This window comes from Ceratotherium simum, chromosome 7 (assembly GCF_057802395.1).
Source record: "Ceratotherium simum simum isolate JZ-2026a chromosome 7, ASM5780239v1, whole genome shotgun sequence".
Classification (NCBI taxonomy): Eukaryota; Metazoa; Chordata; class Mammalia; order Perissodactyla; family Rhinocerotidae; genus Ceratotherium; species Ceratotherium simum.
The window spans coordinates 24,057,915-24,078,608 of NC_141906.1; the positions used below are offsets into that span (position 1 = coordinate 24,057,915).

A 20,694-nucleotide genomic window follows, 5' to 3' on the forward strand; every position below is an offset into this window, starting at 1 on the left:
ATTTATTTTCTCTAATGCTTTTTCATTCTACATTTTATTTATCTGTGTTCTCATATGATTTTGTTCCTTATGCTAGCTTTAGGTTTAGTTTATTCTTCTTTTCCTAAATCCTTAAGGAGTAAGTTAGGTTGTTTATTTGAGGTCTTTCTTCTTTTTAATGTAAGCATTTACAGCTATAAATTTCCCTCCTATCATTGCTTTTGCCTAATTCTGTAAGATTTAGTATGTTGTATTTTCATTTTTCTAAAGATATTTGCTAATTTCACTTGTGATTTCTTCTTTGACCCATTGGTTGTTTGAGTGTCTTGTTTAACTTCAACATATTTGTTGATTTTTCTGTTTTCCTTCTGCTATTGACTTCTAGTTTCATTCTGTTACGATTTGAAGAGATGCTTTGTGAGATTTTAATCTTTTTAATTTTGTTAAGACTATTTTGTGATCTAACATTTGGTTTGTCCTAGAAAATGTTCCACGTGCACTTGAGAAGAAAGAGTATTCTGCCTGTGTTGGGTGAATGTTCTGTGTATGTCTATCAGGTCCATTTGGTCTATAATGTTGTTCAAGTCCTCTATTTCCTTACTGATCTTCTGCCTAGTTGTTCTATCTGTTATTAAAGTGGAGTATTGAAGTCTCCTACTATCGTTGCAGACCTTTCTATTTCTTCTGTCAATTCTGTCAAAGTTTGCTTCATATATCCTTTTTATTTCTGTGTTTGGTGCATATACATCTACAATTGTTAAAGCTTCTTGTTTAATTGACCCTTTTATCATTATATGTTGTCCTCCTTTGTTTCTTGTAACAGTTTTTGACTTAAAGTCCACTTTGTCTGATATTGGTATACCCACCTCCACTTTCTTTCGGTTACTATTTGCATATAATTTTTTCCCATCTTTTCACCTTTAACCTATGCATGTTTTTAGTTCTAAAATATGAACACAGCATATAGTTGCATCTTGTTTTTTTTTTTTATGCTTTCTGCCAAACTCTGTCTTTTAATGGAGAGTTTGATCCATTTACATTTAAAGTAACTACTGATAGGAAGGACTTGCTATTTGCTTGTTTTCTGGTCTTATATATTTGTTTTCCCTCATTTCCTTTCTTATTGGCTTCATTTGTTTATTGTTGATTTTTTGCAATGACACATTTTAATTCCCTTCTAATTTTCTGTTGTGTATATTCTACAGACATTTTGAGAGGGATTATCATAGGGTTTATATATAACTTCCTAAAGTTATAACAGTCTGTTTTAAACTATACAAACTTAACTTCAAGTACATGTGAAAACTCTACTCCTTTAGAGTTATGCCCCCTTTTATGTTATTGATGTCACAAATTACATCTTTATATATTGTGTAAGCATTAACATATATTTAAAATTATTTTATGTGATTTTGTCTTTTAAATCCTAGAGAATAATTAAAAGTAGAGTTACAAAGTAAAATTGCAACAATATAGGTTCTAATATTTGTTGATATCTGATGGTTAACTTGATGTGTCCACTTGGCTGGGTCACTGTTACCAAATATGTGATCAAATATTATTTTGGATGTTTCTATGAGGTTGATTTGAATGAGATTAATGGTTAAATCAGCGGATGTCGAGTAAAGCCAATTGCCATCCATAATGTAGGTGGGCGTCATCCTGTCAGTTAAATACTTGAAGACAACAAAAGTCTGTCCTCCTTTGAGGAAGAGGGAATTCTTCCAGCAGACAGTCTTCAGACTTGAACTACAACATCAGCTCTTCCTTTTTCTGCAGCCTGCCAGACCGCTTACAAATTATGGACTTGGCAGCCTCCATAATCATGTGAGCAAATTCCTTAAAATAAATTTCTACATAAAATAAATAAATAAATATATACACATTCTATTGGTTCTGTTTCTCTGGAGAATCCTGGCTAATACACCATGTCTTTACTTTTATAAGAGAATTTTATATTTTTATGAGTTTGAGTTACTGTTTAACATTCTTTTATTTCAATTTGAAGGACTCCCATTAGCATTGGTAGTAAGGCAGTTATAATGCTAATGAACTTCCTCAGCTTTTATTTTTCTGGGAATGTCTTGATTTCTCCCTCATTTTTGAAGGACAGTTTTCCCAAATAAAGAATACTCAGATGGCAGTTTTTTTTCTTTCATTGTTTTAAATATATCACCCCACAGCCTTCTGGCCTGCAAGGTTTCTACTGAGAAATCTGCTGATAATCTTACTGTGGCTGTTTTGGATGTGATAAGTAGTTTTTCTGTTACTGCTTTCAAGATTCTTTCTTTCTTTTTGACTTTTAACAATTTGATGATAATATGTATTGATGTGTGTCTCTTTATTCTACTTGGAGTTCATTGAGCTTTCTGTATTTGTGTATCCATTTCTTTCCTCACATTTTGGTAGTTTTCAGCCACTATTTGTTCAAATAAACTCTTTGCCCCTTTTTCTATTTTCTTTACTTCTGGGATTCCCATAATGTGTATATTGGTTTGGTTATTAGTATCCCATAATTCTCTTAGGTTTTGTTCACTTTTCTTCGTTTATTTTTCTTTTTGATCCTCACCCTATAATGTTAAATGGTCTGTCTTCAACTTTGATGACTTTTTCCTTCTGCCTGTTTGAATCTACAGTCGAACTCCTCTAGGGAATTTTACAATCCACTAGTTGTATTTTTCAGACCCAGAATTTCTTTTTGCTTCTTTTTAACTATGTCTCTCTTTGTTGATATTTTCCTTTTGTTCATATGTTGATCTCCTGATTTCCTTTAGACATCTCTGTGTGTTCTCCTTCAGTTCTTTGAGCATATTTAAAACAGTTGTTTTAAAGTGTCTGTCAAGTAATTCCAAGGCCTGTGTTTCTGTAGGGTTGATTTCTAGAGGTTTATGTCTTTCCTTTTAATGGACCATGTTTGTTTCTTTGTGTGCCTTGTGTTATTTTGTTGAAAATTGGGAATTTAAAAAAAATAGACACCTCTCCCTGTCTTTGCAGACTGGCTCCACGCAGATGGAGATTTTCACTACTCATCCCAGCAAGAAAGCTTAAGATCTTCACAGAACTTTTCTGAGGATGTGTCTCCCCTGGGCTTGTGCATAAGGTTTCTTTTCCCAATTGCCTTATATAGACAGCTTCTTTTAAATGTCTTAATTTCCCTGAGTCTCACCCATGCTTCTTCTTAGAGATTTACATGTTCAGTTGCATACCTGGTCTGTAGTTTCTTTCACCCAGGTTCACATAGGTCTGTAGACCCCAGCAGTCTCACATCTTGCTGTACCCACTTCCTTCAGCAGCCTCCAACCTAATATGCAAATAATGCCATTATTGCTGCATGAGCTCCAAGTCAAGCAAGAGAGGACTCAGTCCCTCAGGCCCCAAGATGAGCCAACAATCTCAGAAAAGTTTCACTTTTTACCTTCAATCACAAGGGAGGAACTTGGAATGAGGTGGATTCCCTACTGCCTGCACCACACTGCACAAGGAAGGGAGTGGTGCAAGGGTGATAAAAATGCTGCAAAAATTCCTTCCATTTTGATTGTGGCATTTTCTTGATTGAGCGTTCACTTGGTTGCTACACATTCTTACTTAGTTTCTAGAACTCCCACAAAGCTATTTTGGTGATTCTGTTGCTTACTTAGTGTTTCTGTGGGAAAACAAGGTCTTGAGATTTTTAGTCCACCATTTTGCTAACATTAGTCTGTCAAGTACACTTTTGATACAATTATTTGAAAAATTCTCTAAAAATTAAAAAATTAACAAAATTAAGAATGTAAAAATGGGGGCCAGCCTAGTGGCACAGTGGTTATGCTCAGCATGCTCTTCTTCAGCTGCCTGGGGTTCATAGATTCGGATCCCCAGTGTGGACCTAAACCACTCATCAAGACATGCTGTGGCAGCACCCCGCATACAAAATGGAAGAAGATTGGCACAGATGTTAGCTCAGGGCCATTCTTCCTCAAGAAAAAAGAGGAAGATTGGCAACGGGTGTTTGCTCAGGGTCAATCTTCCTCACCAAAAAAAAAAAAAAGTAAAAATGAGGAGGACCAAGTATGAAATTTCCATGAGTAAACCATAAAATTACTTCAACAAAAAATGTGTAATGTGTACAATAAATGCCTGCTATTTCCCACTTATACCATTCAGAAACATGGAAGTATATAAAAGTTTGTTGTCACTTCTCACTTTTTATGTCTTTTATTATCAACACTGATGATTTTAAAATATAGCTTTAGCTATGTCTTTAACATTACTTTCATAATCAGAAGAGGAAATCAATGGTATTCTATAGAGTACTGACTATTGACTAAGATTTTATGGAAAGAATGCTGGAACCAAATGCAAGATATTAAATTTTTGCTGTAGCTTTGTCACTTATGCTGATTTTAATATATGATTCTAATCTAGACAAATCATTAAACCTCTGTTTCCTCTTATGAATAACAACATGTGAATAGTGAAGATTAAATGAAACAGTTTATGTTAGAAAATATTTTTCAACAATAAGGCACTCAAAATCAAAAACTAGTTGGGGTTCTCATTGTGGCTGCTTATCCTCTTCCTGAAGATCCCCAAGAATGGAGACAACACCTCTACCCTCTAATTGTACTTCCTTATTATGGCTCAGTTGTATCTTTCAAAATTCATACTGAAATCCTAACCTTTAGTACCTCAGAATTAACCATCTTTGCAGATAAGTACTTGAAAGAGATAATTAAGTTAAAATGAGTTCATTAGAGTGGGCCTTAATCAGATATGACTAGTGTCCCTAAGCAAAGGAAATTTGGAAGCAGACATGTGCATACACAGAGAGAAGACCTTGTGAAAGCATCAGAAGAAGAGAGCCATCTACAAGCCAAAAAGAGAGGCCTTAGAAGAAACCAACCTTGCTGACACCTCTGTTTTGGACTTATAACCTACAAAGCTGCAAGAAAATAAATTTCTGTTGGTTAAGTCATCTAGTCTGTACTATTATGTTTTGCAGCCCTTGAAAACCAGTACACTTCTGAAATGTCTGTTTCTTCATAATATATGTGTCTCTTGTTTATGTCCATGTCCCAAGATTTCAGGCACATGTGTCATTAAAACTTCACTTTTATTATATTAAAATTTTTTCTTAAGATCTATCTTGAACCTTCCTTTATTCTTAAGTACACTTTTTCCCAGAGTCTCTAGAGAATAGAGGATGCATTATGTTAATAAAGACTGAGTTATTGCCCATGAATCTTGCACCTTTACACAAATTTTGACCCTCAGCTAACCACAGTTTCCTCTTAATTCACAGGTAGATGCTGAGAAGAAGACATCATGTTATATGGATACCACCCTGAATATAACCAATAACACAAGGTTTCAAGTGTCTGAGTTCAACCTGATGGGTTTCCCAGGCATTCATTAGTGGCAACACTGGCTCTCCTTGCCCCTGGCTCTGCTCTACCTCTTAACTCTTGGTGCCAATCTCCTCATCTTGATCACCATTCAACATGAGCCTACCCTGCACCAGCCCATGTATCATTTCCTTGGTATCTTGGCTATAGCGGACATTGGCCTGGCTACTACCATCGTGACCAAGATCCTGGACATCCTCTGGTTTAAAGCCAAGGTTATCAGCCTCCCTGAGTGTTTTGCTCAGATCTATGCAGTCAGCTCTTTTATGGCTATGGAGTCAGGCATTTTCCTCTGCATGGCTGTGGATAGATATGCAGCCATATGCTATCCCCTTCAGTACCCCTCCATAGTCAATGAGGATTTTGTGATCAAAGTCACAATGTGTGTCATACTCAGGAATGGCCTTTTGAGTATGTCAATTCCTATACTGGCTGGCCAGATGCATTACTGCCCCAGGAACAAGACTAACCACTGCCTAGGCTCCAGCTTTAGGGTTACTAGTCTGGCCTGCGATAAAATCATCATTAACAGATTTTACCAGTTGCCCGTGGCCTGAGTTGTACTTGAGAGTGACATGGGTTTGGTCTTTGCTTCCTATGCTTTGATCATTCACTCAGTGATGAAGCTGAACTCTGCTGAAGCAACATGTAAGGCCCTGAATACCTGAAGCTCCCATGTCATTCTCATTCTCTTTTACTACACAGCCATTATAGTAGTATCTGTCACCCATCTGGCAGAAATGGTTCTGGTTCTGGTTCCATCTGGTTCTCTTCATCACTGTTCTCCTCAATGTGCTGCATAGCGTCATCTTCTCAGCCCTTAACCCCATGGTGTATGCCCTTAGGACCCAGGAGCTGAGAGTGGGCTTCAGGAGTGTGCTTGGTTTGGGTGAGAAAGTGGCCAGGAAGTGAGCCAACTTTAAATGACAGATTATATAAGTGATATTGTAGAAAGAGAACAGGCTTCGTGTCCCAACAGTCCAGGGTTGAAAGTCCACATATCCCAATTGCCAAAAACATCGATTCAAATTAATTAGCCAGTTTTATATATAATACTATGTGCAAGGCACTGTTCTAAACATTTTACAAGTATTATCTCATTTAATTACCATAACAGCCCTATGAGGCAAGTACAATTATTATTTACACACTTTACAGATGAGACAAGAAAGTTGAAAAAGCTGCCCAAGGTGAAAATGAAAGGGAGTGCAGAGCAAAATTAGAAACTAAGCAACCAGGCTCCTGAGTCCCTGCTCTTAACCCTTTCTCTCTATTCAACCTTGCTACTAATTTTTAAAAGTGTAAATTATATGACAAGAAAAAGGAATGTGTAACTAAGTGAAATTATAAATAACTTGTCTTTTAATTTAAAGATAAGTCCATTTAAAAGTTAGCAGCAATTTTCCTGTCCAATGGTAAATACAGCAGATTTTAAATCCTCTACAGTCACTCTGGAAGACCCTCTTACATATAAAAATGTAAATCAAAAATTTGACATTGGGGCCAGCCCTGTGGCTTAGCGGTTAAGCGGGCACGCTCCACTACTGGCGGCCTGGGTTCAGATCCTGGGCGCACAGCGTCGCACAGCTTGTCCAGCCATGCTGAGGCGGCGTCCCACACACAGCAACCAGAAGGATGTGCAACTATGACATACAACTATGTACTGGGGCTTTGGGGAGAAAAAGGGAAAAAAAAAGGAGGAGGATTGGCAATAGATGTTAGCTAAGGGCCAGTTTTCCTCAGCAAAAAAGACGGGGATTGGCATGGATCTTAGCTCAGGGCTGATCTTCCTCACATACACACACAAAAATTTGACAGGAATTATTTTATTACTTTATAAACTCTTTACCACCTCTTGAGTTCATTTGCATTAGACCCCAAAAAGGAATTTCCCCACCGCTTTTTTTTTACATTCAAAATTACTTGAACTTCTCTAATGAATTAAGAAAATCCCAGTGAGATCCAACGGTTCATTGAAACTATAAAAGAGCAAAAGTATCTGAAATGGAAGTTTGCTGATAAGAGAAACGATATATGTTTGGGGACAAGGAGAAGGAAAAGCTGAGTAAAGTGCTATTTCAACACCAGTGTGTAGATCAGCAAGTGTGAAATGTTAGCCCCAGAATGACATGTGAATATGGTTGGAAGACTTTCACTTGCGTTATGGCTGACTTTGGGAAGAAAAGACTAACTTGTGCCAGTAAACTTGGAAGCCAAAGTGTGAGAACTGTAGGCCATTAAAGCTCAAGGACTTGAATCATTATTTCTTTGACAGAGTGAGTTAGATAGTAAGGGCTTTATTACATCCATTGACCAGGCAAAATTAGACCATTCTAATGGTCTAATTCACCTGTTTTAAACAGGGATCCTACATACCAGGAACAGAAGTATCAATAGCTGACAAACAGATGAGTCAAATTGCCTCTTTATCTTTCCACACGGTGTTCGGACTAAGTCCCTGAGATCCTTTGATGTTTCAGGGAGAAAAAATAAGTCTCAAAAGAGAGATACTGGAATTTCTTATAATCTGACCACCCACAAAATTGGATTCCCATCTTTACTAATTGCTGATAGGATAATTCAGACAAAGCCTCCCAGTGAGAATAAGTAGAAACGATGGACAAAACATTTTTAAATGAGTATAGAGAGATTGGAAAAGTAACAAAATAGTAAAAAATATGTGGCTAAGACCTGAGTGTCAAAGAAAACTCAGAGACTTCCTTTCAGCTCCAACATGTAAAGAGAGCTTAGAAGTTGTCACTCCCATCCTTATATCAAGAAAAACTTGGACAAACTGCAAACCAACCACTTTTCTCGGACCTCAGAGAACTGAGGTCACAGGGCCAACTGACATCCTGGAGTCAGAGAAATAATCTTCCTTTAGGTGGGAGATGGCTCTAATAATGTCTTTTCTTCCTGGAGAGGGGACCTCTTATGGAGAATGCTCTGAGCTTATTTCATAATGTCAACTTTTCACCTTCGCCTTCCAGAACCATCAGATCATTCTTGGATCTTTATCATGAGAATCTGCTGGGGTTCCTGGGTATAAACCGTGGGGCCTCCCTAAGACTGCAGCCACCAAGTAGTTCTCATTCTCAATCTAGACCACACTAATCCCCCAGCAATTTGTCCAAATTACCTTTGATGTCTTCCTACAAGTTTGTGGCTCCAGTAGCTTCTACTCCAATTAGCCAGATTGTCTGTATTCACCTGCCTCTCCGAATTTTGCAGTATCAATTGCCCTGCAATGTCAATTCTCTGATGGGTCCAAGAAAAGTCATTGAATTTTATTTTTTTTCAGTTTTTTTGTTGTAAGGATAGAGGGGACATTTCAAAGTTCTTTATATGTCAGAAGTTCTACTATTGGATTATAACTAATGTACAAAATAAATATCCATGTGTCCGTACAGATATACATAAATGATGTAAAAAATAAACATATAGGGAGAATAGACAAACCTCCCATGCAGAAAAATTCCGAATAATTTATATAGATTTACCAATTCCAAGTAGGTAAGGCATAATTCCTAACTTCTTAAGTGTATAGTGACTTCTTTCCAAATGCCTTCTTTGGCTGCAAGTAGCAAAGATTATATATATATATATATATATTTATATACATGTATTTCGAATACCCAAATTATAGATTTTTATATCCTCTTCCTATGTATGCTCTGTCAATTAACCAATTGTTAACAATTTCTTGAATCAAAATGGCTCTCCAAAACTGCAGATTTCCCTGCAGACATAGGACCTTTACAGCTGGAGTTACCACATGGCTGAGAGCCATAGAGACACATGCTCCAGAGACCAGAAGAGAGAAAGGGACCGAGATCTACTAGACCATTTTCCCACATTAACCATGCAGATTAAGACACTCTTCCTACTCTGGAGAGTGAGTGAAGAGTGAACAGAAGCCAGGAGTGTTATGACAATGGACTAGCTAGCACACGGCACAAAACATCAAGAAACATCAAGCAAACAAACTGTTAATTAGGATTGTGTTTAGCTGTGTATAAGAGACCTTAGATTATAGTAGTTAACCAAATCAGAGTTTACTTTTCTCATGCCGCGCACACACACACACACACACACACACACACACAAAATCAGGCAGTTCAACTGTTAAGGTAGTTCTATTGTGCCATCAAGGCCCCAGGTTCTTTTTGTTTACTACTCTGTCATTTTAAACTATGGCTACCATATTCCACATTCAACTCCATATTCCAGATAAGGAGAAGGAAGAACTTTAAAAGGGAGTCTCAACAGACTTTTGCTTGTATCTTATTGATCAGAAATGAGTCTGAGGTTCATCTCTAGTTGCAAGAAGATTCGTGTTGACTTTTTGCTTCCCAGTCTCTATGATGGTGGAAAGTTATGGAAAGGTGGGTTTGAATGGGTGCTGAATGAACTAACTCCCCGTAAAAACAGAAAATATACGTCATCTTCACTTTATCAGAAACTGATAAAGTATTGGGTCATGAAAAAAGTGTCAATAATTCCAAAGAGTAAATAAGTTCCAAAGACCTCTGAGTCAACATAACAAACTCAGCCCTCATTGCAACTTTCTCCTCCCATTCCAAAACCTAGCAATACAGACAAGAAATTCAATAATAAATCAATCAATAACATGATACAAAAACAGATTCTGAGCCATTGATGAAACCGAAAAAAATGAGGAAACTGCAAAGATGAAAGGCAACAGTGATGGAATTATGGAAGAATAGAAGACCAAAGGTGCACAGGAAAAGATTGCCACAAAAATAATGTAGTTCCAGGGACCCGCCCAGTTTCGTAGAAGTTAAGTGCCTGCGGTCCACTTGGGTGGCCCCGGGTACACAGGTTTGGATCCTGGGGGCGCACTGATGCACCGCTTGTCAAGCTATGCTGTGGCAGTGTCCCATATGAAGTAGAGGAGGATGGGAGTGGATGTTAGCCCAGGGTCAATATTCCTCAGCAAAAAGAGGAGGATTGGCTTCTGATGTTAGCTCAGGGCTAATCTTCCTTACACACACAAAAAAACTATATAGATCCAGACTCAGAAAAGTCTGATACTAACAGAAACAGAGAGCCATGGGAACACCAAACTTGTGACTAATGGGTAGTGCAGTAGGAGTAGCCAGGCAGGTCTATCTTTCTGCACATACACTCTTGGACCAAGAAGTGGACTAAAAGTTAAGCAACAGCAGTGAGTGTTCCAAAGTATCGGAGATTGGGTCAGAAAACAAGATAGTGACTCGCATGACTATAAACAGCCATGCCTCATGAGGCATGGGGAACAAGTTCAATCATAAGTCTATCTATTAGCACACCCCACATCTTCCCTACAACAGGAGTGCGTCAAACAATACAGCAATTTTACAGCAGCATTCCAAGATTGTCCATTAGAAAGAAAAACAACTAACCAGAGACCAAGAAGGCTTGGTCCAAGCCTTCTTGGACAGTTTTCTTCCTCACTCTAAGCCTCTGAACTCCCTTTTCTTGGGGTATTTGCTTGAGAAAACTTGTAATTGTAACTTTTTCTCTGCCCTTTTGCAATATATATAAACCTTCTCCTAACCTCTTGCTAGTTTCAACCTAGGAAATGTCTTTCTCAAGGACCTGGGAACCATCTCTTGAAATGTAAATATTGAAAGAGATAGCACTCCATTTCCCAGTCTCTGTGATGAGTAGAAGCCTAACTTCTAGGAGGGCCAATTAGCAAACATATGTGTCCTAATAACAGACAAAAACATTTGCAATCTCAGGAATAATTCAATGTGCTTGACACATCCTATTGATCAACCTCCTACTAAAATCCTCCAATAGTTTTCCACTAGCTCACTCCAGGGCTTAAACCCATTCCACCTAACAATTTACCCCAGCCCAAACCTGACTTTTGTTTTAGCAGAACTGGGTATCTAGACTTGGTCTATTCTCTCTTCCCCATTGTTGGCAATGGGATCAGAATAAAATCAACTTGCAGTTGCTCATCATGTGAGGTTTTTCTTTATCACCAATTACAACCATCTTTCTGAGAAAAGTCAACATGAAAGAGTGTAACTAAAGTTAATAAGCACTACTCGCCTCTGAAGAGATAGAATAAATTCAAAATCAACCAAAAAGGCTCCTCACAAGGTAACCTTCTCTATGCCAACTCTCTACTTCAGGATGCCGGTCCCTCATCCCTTCAGGTCTAGAGGTGGTGACAAGTGCTGTTACTAGCCCTACGTAACTGCACTATCATTTAGAATCTCTTACTGATGACACCCTTATCAATAGTCTCTTTGTAAGTAATCTCTTATCAAATTAGAATAATTTGAGAAATAACTAGTGTTGGCAAGGATGTGGAAAAAAGGAAACTCTTGCGCACTGTTAATGGGATTGTAAATTGGTGCAGTATGGAGTAAAATGGAAACAGTATGGAGGTTCCTCAAAAAATTAAAAATAGAATTACTGTATGATCCAGCAATTCCTCTTTGGAGTATTTATCTGAAGAAAACAATAACACTAATTCGAAAGGACATATGCACCCCTGTGTTCATTGCAGCATTATTTACAATAGCCAAATATGGAAACAACCTAAACATTTAATCAATGAATGAATGGTAAAGAAGATGTGGTATATACAATGGAATTCTATTCAGTCATAAAAAAGAATGAAATCTTGTCATTTGCAACAACATGGATGGCCTTCAGGGTATTATGCTAAGTGAAATATGTCAGACAGAAGATAAATATTGTATGATCTCACTTATATGTAGAATACAAAAAAAATAAAACAAGCTCAAGATACAGAGAACAGATTGGTGGTTGTCAGAGTTGGGGGAGTTGTGAAATGTGTGAAGGGGGTCAAATGATACAAACTTCCTCTTACAAAATAAATTAGTCACAGGGATATAGTATACAGCAGGATGATTATAGTTAATAATATTCTATTCCATATTTGAAAGTTGCTAAGAGAGAGTAACTCTTAAAAGTCCACATCACAAGAGAAAAATAATTTGTAATTATGTATGGTGACGGGTGTTAACTAGACTAATTGTGCTGACCATTTCACAATATATACAAATGTCGAATCATTATGTTGTACACCTGAAACTAATATAATGGTATATGTCAATTACACCTCAATAAAAAACGTTTTTAAAATTATTCTAATTTGAGTGGGCCATCTGTTCCCTACTGGGATTCCATCTACTACAATGCTCATTCAGTTAGGCAGTATGGAAGTCACTTCCAAGAGCGGTTCAGTGTCATGATAGGACAGACTTTAGATGGCCATAGATTAAAAAGGTGAGGAGTTGAAGGCAATATACAAAGATGGCTCTCACGAGAGGATGGATTAGTGAAAGGCAGACCCTGAGGGTACAGGAGTGATATGGGAAGTGCCATGGAAAGATCTAGGCAGACATATGAGGAATACAGATTTTTTGAAGTTGGCAGTCTTTGGAATCTTAGCATATTGAAGTGTATGATACAGAAGAGAGGAAGACTAGTGAGAAAGAAAAAAGGAAATACAGTCAGTTCTGCTATGTCACTTGGTCTGAACATACAAACACGTTCCAGCACCAATGATATGTTACAAAACAATTTGGGCATAACTGAATTTCACATTTGCCTTTGTGCAATTTTGTCCCTAAAAACACTGGTTCAATGCAAAAAAACTGCATCAAGATGAAGACAAACTGCATGGCGATACACAACACCCCCCCCCCCAAACATTTGGTAGCTGTCTTCGTTCACTTCACGACCTTCCATCTGATTTCAGGTAAAGCTCCTTCTACCACTTCAAAGCAACTCACAAGCTGCGACTCTTCTGCCCACTTCCAAAAGCAAATTTCATGTCTTTTTAAAAAAGTCTACATTTATTGTAGGATTTGTATTTTTCTTAACCATTTAACATGTGTAAGACTCTGTGACTGTATTAGTTTTCTTTTTTGTGTCACTGCTGTAGTTTTTGAGTGCCGTGCTCCTAACTCCATTTTTCCATAAATCTTATGGTTTTCTTGTGGGATTTTGCATAGCACGGTGATTTTTAAGAACTGACTATACCTGCTAGAGTGAGTGAGGAGGAAACCAAGCCTAGAGAGAAAGGAGATCACACCTCTTCCAACAATTCAAGCTGGCAGAGCCATCCATCTGGTGGGCCTGCCCCCTGGGACTGGGTTTGAGTAGGACTCTTCCCTGAAGTGACAAAGACAAGCCTCCAAAGTCACTGGGAACCCTTCCTGCTGGAGTGAGACAACAACCTGCCCTGGGGGTAGTTGGATGAGACTGAAGAGTGCTATGTAATGAGCCCAGGGAGAGTAAGACCAAGACCAGGTCATTTCACAGCTGTGATTTACGACCAAAATCCCAGGAGTGATGGGAAGAGGAATAGATCTGCTCTGAGCAACAAAAGGCCAAGCACAGGCAGCAACAGCCTGGAGAAGGGAAGCAGCCCAGAAGGAGGCAGCAGCCTAAAGGCATCCTCATGGTCCCTCTCTCAGTAGTAAGTAAACCAGCTAATGTCATGGGCTCTGGGAGGAGAATCAATGAGGCGGACCACTTACCTCCCTAGGATTTTGTCCTGGTCTACGATTCTGGCTCACTATCCTTGGATTTCTCAATTTGCCTTTCTTTACTTTCCATCAGGCTGGTCACCTGTGCAGGGGTTAGTAGCCACATCTGGGAAAGAGGCCAAAGACATGAGGCTGAGCTCTGATATGGCCATGTTGGAGGTGATTGTGCTCTCCAGCCAGAGGAGTATGCAAAGAAAACCTCTTGAACCTCACAGTGTCAGGCACACAGAAGGCTCTCAGTAACAACTGGTGACAACCAAAGTAAATGATTCTTGAATGATAAATTATAAAAAAATTATAAAGCAAAGACTCCCCAAATAGGATTTTATGAATAATGAGGCTCAATTCTTTCATGATTTGGAAATTTTACAGTATATAAAATACATTGTTAATTTTTTTATTTGTAAAACACAAAAGCCAACACCATTCTCAATGAAAAATTTAATAGACTTTTATTAAATCAATCAACGGGGGAAAATAAGATGTACTGCTATCACTATTGTTTCACATTGTTCTGATTAAAATAAAACAGGAAATGGTAAATAAGAGGTATAATATTTGGAAAAGAGAGCTCCAAATTGTCATTTTTATAACATTTATGAGGTCTTACTAGTGAGAAAAAATTTTTCAACTAATAATAAAATAGTAAAGTGAATCCAGGCAAAATAACAGAAATCATCAGGTTTCCCATGTACTAGAAACATTAATCAGAAAATATTCTCTAGAAAAAATTCCACTCAAAAAACTTCAAATATAGTAAAAAAAAATAGTGTGAAATGTCAAGACATATGAATAATGCCCTTTAGTGACAGATCTAAAAGAAAATTTAAGTAAAGGAAGAGATGCATCAAATTGCTGAATAGGAAGAAACAATATTTTTAAGATGTTAATTTTTACAAATTAAGTTTCATATTTCATAGGATCCCAATTAATTTAAATATTTTGGAAATCAACTAAAGAATTTAAAATATTCCTGACAGTCTAGACATTAAAAAGAGCTTCAAAATTTAAAATGTAAAATATTAAGTGGAAAAAAGATCTACTGTTACACTTGAAACTGATATAATATTGTATGTCCACTATACCTTACTTAAAAAATATCTGTTTTGTGTTAAATAGCTTCTAAATCTAGAAATGTATTACTCACTATAGCACTCTCATCACAATGCACAGATAGAAAAATGGAGCAGAATAAATTAGACCCAGTGCATATAGGAACTTACTGTATACAAAATGAGGCATCAATAGTCAATGGGCAAAGAAACTAAGGCTATTGTTTTACATTGAGGTAAACAACAGAAATATATTCTTTCCACTGTAGACCAAAATCTACACATTTTTTGTAATGAACCACTAAAAACAGAAAAAAAAATAATGAGAAATCAATAGTAATCAAAATTCTAAGTTGAAGATGATTTTCTAATCCATTCAAGGTCTATTGCCCTTTTTCCCTTTCTGATAAAATCACTTTAAAATGTTCTACAGCCATGTAAGATTTGAATCAAGATAAAGATCTCACAAATGGGGAGGTACTGTTATGAAAAGATATATAGTGAACATTGATTTCATTTAAGTATAAATATGTAAATATTTAAATATAAAAATATCTATGGTAATTATGGTAATTAAATTTAGCACATGTTAAAATTCCTTTAAGAAAAAAATGGTATTACATATTTTTAAAATAATGCCCTTGGGAAAATCCCACTCAAATTTAGAAGTGGTAAGAAAGTTATTACTAATTTAGTCTTCTTACATATTTCAGTATTTTAAAAAATCGGTAAACTGAAAAATATGGGTTTTTATATGTTTTTAATTTAACTTTTTTGATCAGAAGGGGAGAAGAGGTTATACCTTTAAAGAACCATTTGTATCAAGCTGTCAGCAATAGTTTAATGGAAAGTGCATAACAACTAAAGACAGAATACCCAAGATTTTAGTCCCAGGTCATTCATCATTTAAAATTCTAAACAGATAAAACATTTAATTTCTATGAACCTCAATTTCCTCAAATTTGTAAATGGCCTGTCAAAGCTGTTTTTGTGAGGACATCTAAACCCTATACAAAACAAAACCGTTATGATAATTCTTTTCTGATTTCTTGTTCTTTCCTAGAAAATGTCCAAGAAGGGATGTATCTTTTCTGTTCTTAGTGTTTGCCTCCTGAGAAATCATATTGTTCATAATGACTGTGTCTCCTGCTTTTTGTGCACGTCCTCGCTCTATGTAAAAAAACACCATTGAGTGACATGGAGCCAGTAACTGATTCCCCTCTGACTCTCTTTGTTTCTGCTGCAATCTTCCTTATAGGGCCTATTTTGGACATCTCAGTTGCTCTGTAAGAACATTTTCCGGAGACAAAAAAATATGGGAGAATATCATGATCAAAGGGACTATGAGTGAATCATATCTTTAAATTAAATCTGAATCTCAGCTGAATACTTAACCAAGCTTCCTTCTTGTTTCCTTTTATCTACAGACAGACACTAAGGATTAAGATGTCTCAAGATATGGATATCTCCCAGAGTATAACCAATAGCTCAAGACTTCAAGTGTCTGAGTTCATTCTGATGGGTTTCCCAGGCATTCATGAGTGGCAACACTGGCTCTCCTTGCCCCTGGCTCTGATCTACCTCTTAGCTCTTGGTGCCAATCTCCTCATCGTGATCACCATTCACCATGAGCTTAACCTGCACCAGCCAATGTATCAGTTCCTTAGTATCCTGGCTGTAGTGGACATTGGCTTGGCTACTACCATCATGCCCAAGATCCTGGCTATTTCCTGGTTTGATGCCAAAGCCATCAGCCTCCCTGAGTGTTTTGCTCAGATCTATGCCATCAACTCTTTTATGGCCATGGAGTCAGGCATTTTCCTCTGCATGGCTGTGGATAGATACATAGCCATTTGCTATCCCCTTCAGTACTCCTCCACAGTCAATGAAGCTTTTGTGAGCAAAGTCACACTGTCCATGGTACTCAGGAATTGCCTGTTGACCATGCCATTGCCTGTACTGGCTGCCCAGAGACATTACTGCTCCAAGAATGAGATTGACCACTGCCTGTGCTCTAACTTGGGGGTCACTAGTCTGGCTTGTGATGACATCTCTATTAATAGGTTTTACCACTTGGCCTTGGCCTGGGTTATGGTTGGGAGTGACATGGGTCTGGTCTTTACTACCTACAGTTTGATCATTCGCTCAGTTCTGAGGCTAAACTCTGCTGAAGCAACATCTAAGGCCCTGAATACCTGCAGCTCCCATCTCATTCTCATTCTCTTTTTCTACACAGCCATTATTGTAGTATCTGTCACCCATCTGGCAGGAAGAAAGTTTCCCTTCATCCCTGTTGTCCTCAATGTGCTGCATAGTGTCATTCCCCCAGCCCTTAACCCCATGGTGTATGCCCTTAGGACCCAGGAGCTGAGAGTGGGCTTCAGGAGGGTGCTTGGTTTGGGTGATAATGTGGTCAGGAAGTGAGCCAACTTTAAATGATAGAATTTTATAATTGGTATTAAATAAAGAGCTCAGGCTTTGGAGTACAACAGTCTTGAGTTAAAATTCCACATATCGCCATTGCTAAGAACATCAATTCAAATTAATTCACCTGTTTATATATCACATACTATGTGCAAGGCACTGTTCTAAACATTTCACAAATATTAAGTCACTTAGTTGTTATAACAACCTTATTAAGCAAGTACAATAGTTATTTATACATTTTGCAGATGAGGCAAGAAGTTGGGAAACTTGCCCAAGATCAAAAAGGAAGGAAGTTGCAGAGTGAAATTAGAACCCAAGCAGTCAGGCTCCAGAGTTCCCACTCTGACCCCTTTCTCTCTTTTCAACCTCAGTACTAATTTTTAAAAGTATAAATTAAGATGACATTAAAAAGAATGATATTAAATTAAGTGAAATTATATATCACTTCTCTATTAATAGAAGAAAATTCCATTCAAAAATTGGCAGCAATTTTTCTTTCTAATAGCAAATATAGCAGATTTTAAATCCTCTAGAAAGACTCACTGTGGAGACCTCTCTTATTGATATAAATCAAGAATTTGACAGGATATTTTGTCACGTTACAAACTCTTTGCCAACTTTTGAGTTAATCTGCATTAAACACTAAGAGGAATATTTCAATCACTTTTTGAAAAATTATCTTACTGAGGTCATAATGGTTTATAACATTGTGTAATTTCAGGTGCACATTGTTATTTATCAGTTTCTGTATAGATTGTATCATGTTCACCACCAATAGTCTAGTTTTTATCCAACACCATACATTATGTGCCCTTTTACCCATTTCGCCAACTCCCCCACCTCCTTCCCATCTGGTAACCACTAATCTGTTCTCCGTATCCACATGTTTGTTTATCTTCCACATACGAGTGAAATCACATAGTGTTTGTAGTTTCCTGTCTGGACTATTTCGCTTAGGATAATACCCTGAAAGTCCATCCATGTTGTTGCAAATGGCTCGATTTTGTCTTGCTGAGTAGTATTCCATTGAATATATCTACCACATCTCCTTTATCCATTCATCCATAGAAGGGCACTTGAGTTGCTTCCACATCTTGGCTATAGTGAATAATGCTGCGAGGAAAATAGCATAAACCTCTTTGAATTGTTGATTTCATGTTCTTTGAATAAATACCCAGCAGTGGAATTGCTGGATCATATGGTAGTCCTATTCTTAAGTTTTTGAGAAATCCCCATATTGTTTCCCATAGTGGCTACACCAGTTTGCATTCTCACCAGCAGTGTATGAGGGTTCCCTTTTGTCCACATCCTCTCCAACACTTGTTATTTCTTGTCTGGTTAATTATAGCCATTCTGATGGGCATAAGGTGACATCTCACTGTAGTTTTGATTTGCATTTCCCTATAATTAGTGATGTTGAACATCTTTTCATGTGCCTATTGGATATCTGTACATCTTCTTTGGAAAAAATATCTGTTCATATCCGCCCATTTTTTGATTGAGTTGTAGTTTTTTGGTTGTTGAGCTGTATGAGTTCTTTATATATTATGGAAATTAACCCCTTGTCGGATATATGATTTGCAAATATTTTCTCCGAGTTTGTGGGTTGTCTTTTCATTTTGCTCATGATTTCTTTTGCCTTGCAGAAGCATTTCAGTCTGATGTAGTCCCATTTGTTTTTATTTTGTTTCCCTTGCCTGAGTAGACATGGTATTTGAAAATATACTACTAAGATCGATGTCAAAGGGTGTACTGCCTATATTTTCTTCTAGGAATTTTATGGTTTCAGATATTATATCCAAGTCTTTGATTCATTGTGAGTTAAATTTTTGTGTATGGTGTAAGATAACATTCTACTTTAATTCTTTTGCACACTGATGTCCAGTTTTCCTAACACCATTTATTGAAGAGACTTTCCTTTCTCCACTGTATGTGTGTTCTGGCTCCTTTGTCAAAGATTAGTTGTCCATAGATGTGTGGTCAGTCACTTTTATATTTTTTTAACATTCAGTGTTACACTGAGCTTCTCTAATGAATTAAGGAAATCCCACTGAGGTCCTAGGATTCATTGGCAGTATAAAGGAAACCAAAGTTCTCTAAAGTGGAACTCCCCCTATAAGAGAAATGATGTAAGTTTGAGGACAGAGAGAAGAGAAAGTAGGTAAAACATTATTTTTAAATTCCTTGCAACACTAGAGTATAGATTAGGGTGAAATATTGCCTCCAGGATGACACATGAATATGGTTGGAAGACTCTCCTGAACCAATCCCATGGTTTTATGGCAGACTTGGGGAAGAAAAAACTAACTTGTGGCAGTAAACTTGGAAGCCAAAGTGTGAGAACTGTAGGCCACTAAAACTCAAGGAATTGAATCATCTTTCCTTTGAGAGAGTGAGTTAGATAGCAAGGGCTTTATTATATCTATCAAAAAGGCAGAATTGGACCATTCTACCTGTGCTTTCAACTGTTTTAAACAGTAATCCCACATACCAAGAACAGAAGCATTGACAGCCGACAAACAGTAGTACAGTAATGGATGGGTCAAATTGCCTGTTCTCTTTCCACATGGTGTTTGGACTAAGTCCCTGAGATCCTCTGACATTTCAGGGGGAAAAAATAAGTCTCAAAAGAAAGATACTGGAATTTCTTCTAATCTGACCATCCAAGAGATTGGATTTCCATTTCTACTAATGACTGATAGGATAGTTTAGACAAAGCTTTCCAGTGAGAACAAGTAGAAATGATGGACAAAACATCTTTAAATGGATATAGAGAAATTAGAAAGGTAACAAATTAGTAAAAATTATGTGGCTAACTCTGAGTGTCAAAGAAAACTCAGAGACTTCCTTTCAGCTCCAACAGGTAAAGAGAGCTTAGAAGTTGTCACTCCCAACCTTATATCAAGAAAAAGCTGGACAAACCAAAAATCAACCGAGTTTCTTGGACCCGTCAGTGAACTGAGGTCACATGACTAACTGACATCCTGGAGTCAGAGAAATAACCTTCCTTTATGTGGGATGTGGCTCTAATAATATCTTTTTTCCTGGAGAGGTGATGTCTATTATGGAGAATGCTCTGAGCTTATTTCATAATGTTAACTTTTCCCCTCCTCCTGCCAGAGCCGTCGAATCATTCTTGGATCTTTCCTGTAAGAATCAGCTGCGGTTCCTGGATATAAACTGTGGGGCTTCCCTAAGACTGCAGCCCCCAAGTATTTCTCATTCTCAATATAGTCCACATTCATCCTCCAGCAATTTGTCCAAATTACCTTTGAAGTCTTCCTTCCAGTTTGTGGATCCAGTAGCTTC

At 37.4% G+C, this 20,694-nt stretch overlaps 1 protein-coding gene and 1 pseudogene across 1 annotated transcript; both read left to right on the forward strand.

Annotated features, from left to right (window-relative positions):
- Positions 1-5,290: 5,290 nt before the first annotated feature.
- LOC101390864 (olfactory receptor 56B34-like) lies at positions 5,291-6,275 on the forward strand (annotated as a pseudogene).
- Positions 6,276-16,404: 10,129 nt separating this feature from the next.
- LOC101390606 (olfactory receptor 56B34-like) lies at positions 16,405-17,382 on the forward strand. Its single transcript, XM_004418334.2, has one exon. It carries the CDS (start codon positions 16,405-16,407, stop codon positions 17,380-17,382), a length of 978 nt encoding a protein of 325 aa, XP_004418391.2.
- The last annotated feature ends 3,312 nt before the right edge of the window (positions 17,383-20,694 follow it).

Bases quoted from the DNA above. Each gene is read 5' to 3' on its own strand.
- LOC101390606 (XM_004418334.2), top strand. From the start codon at position 16,405: ATGTCTCAAGATATGGATATCTCCCAGAGTATAACCAATAGCTCAAGA.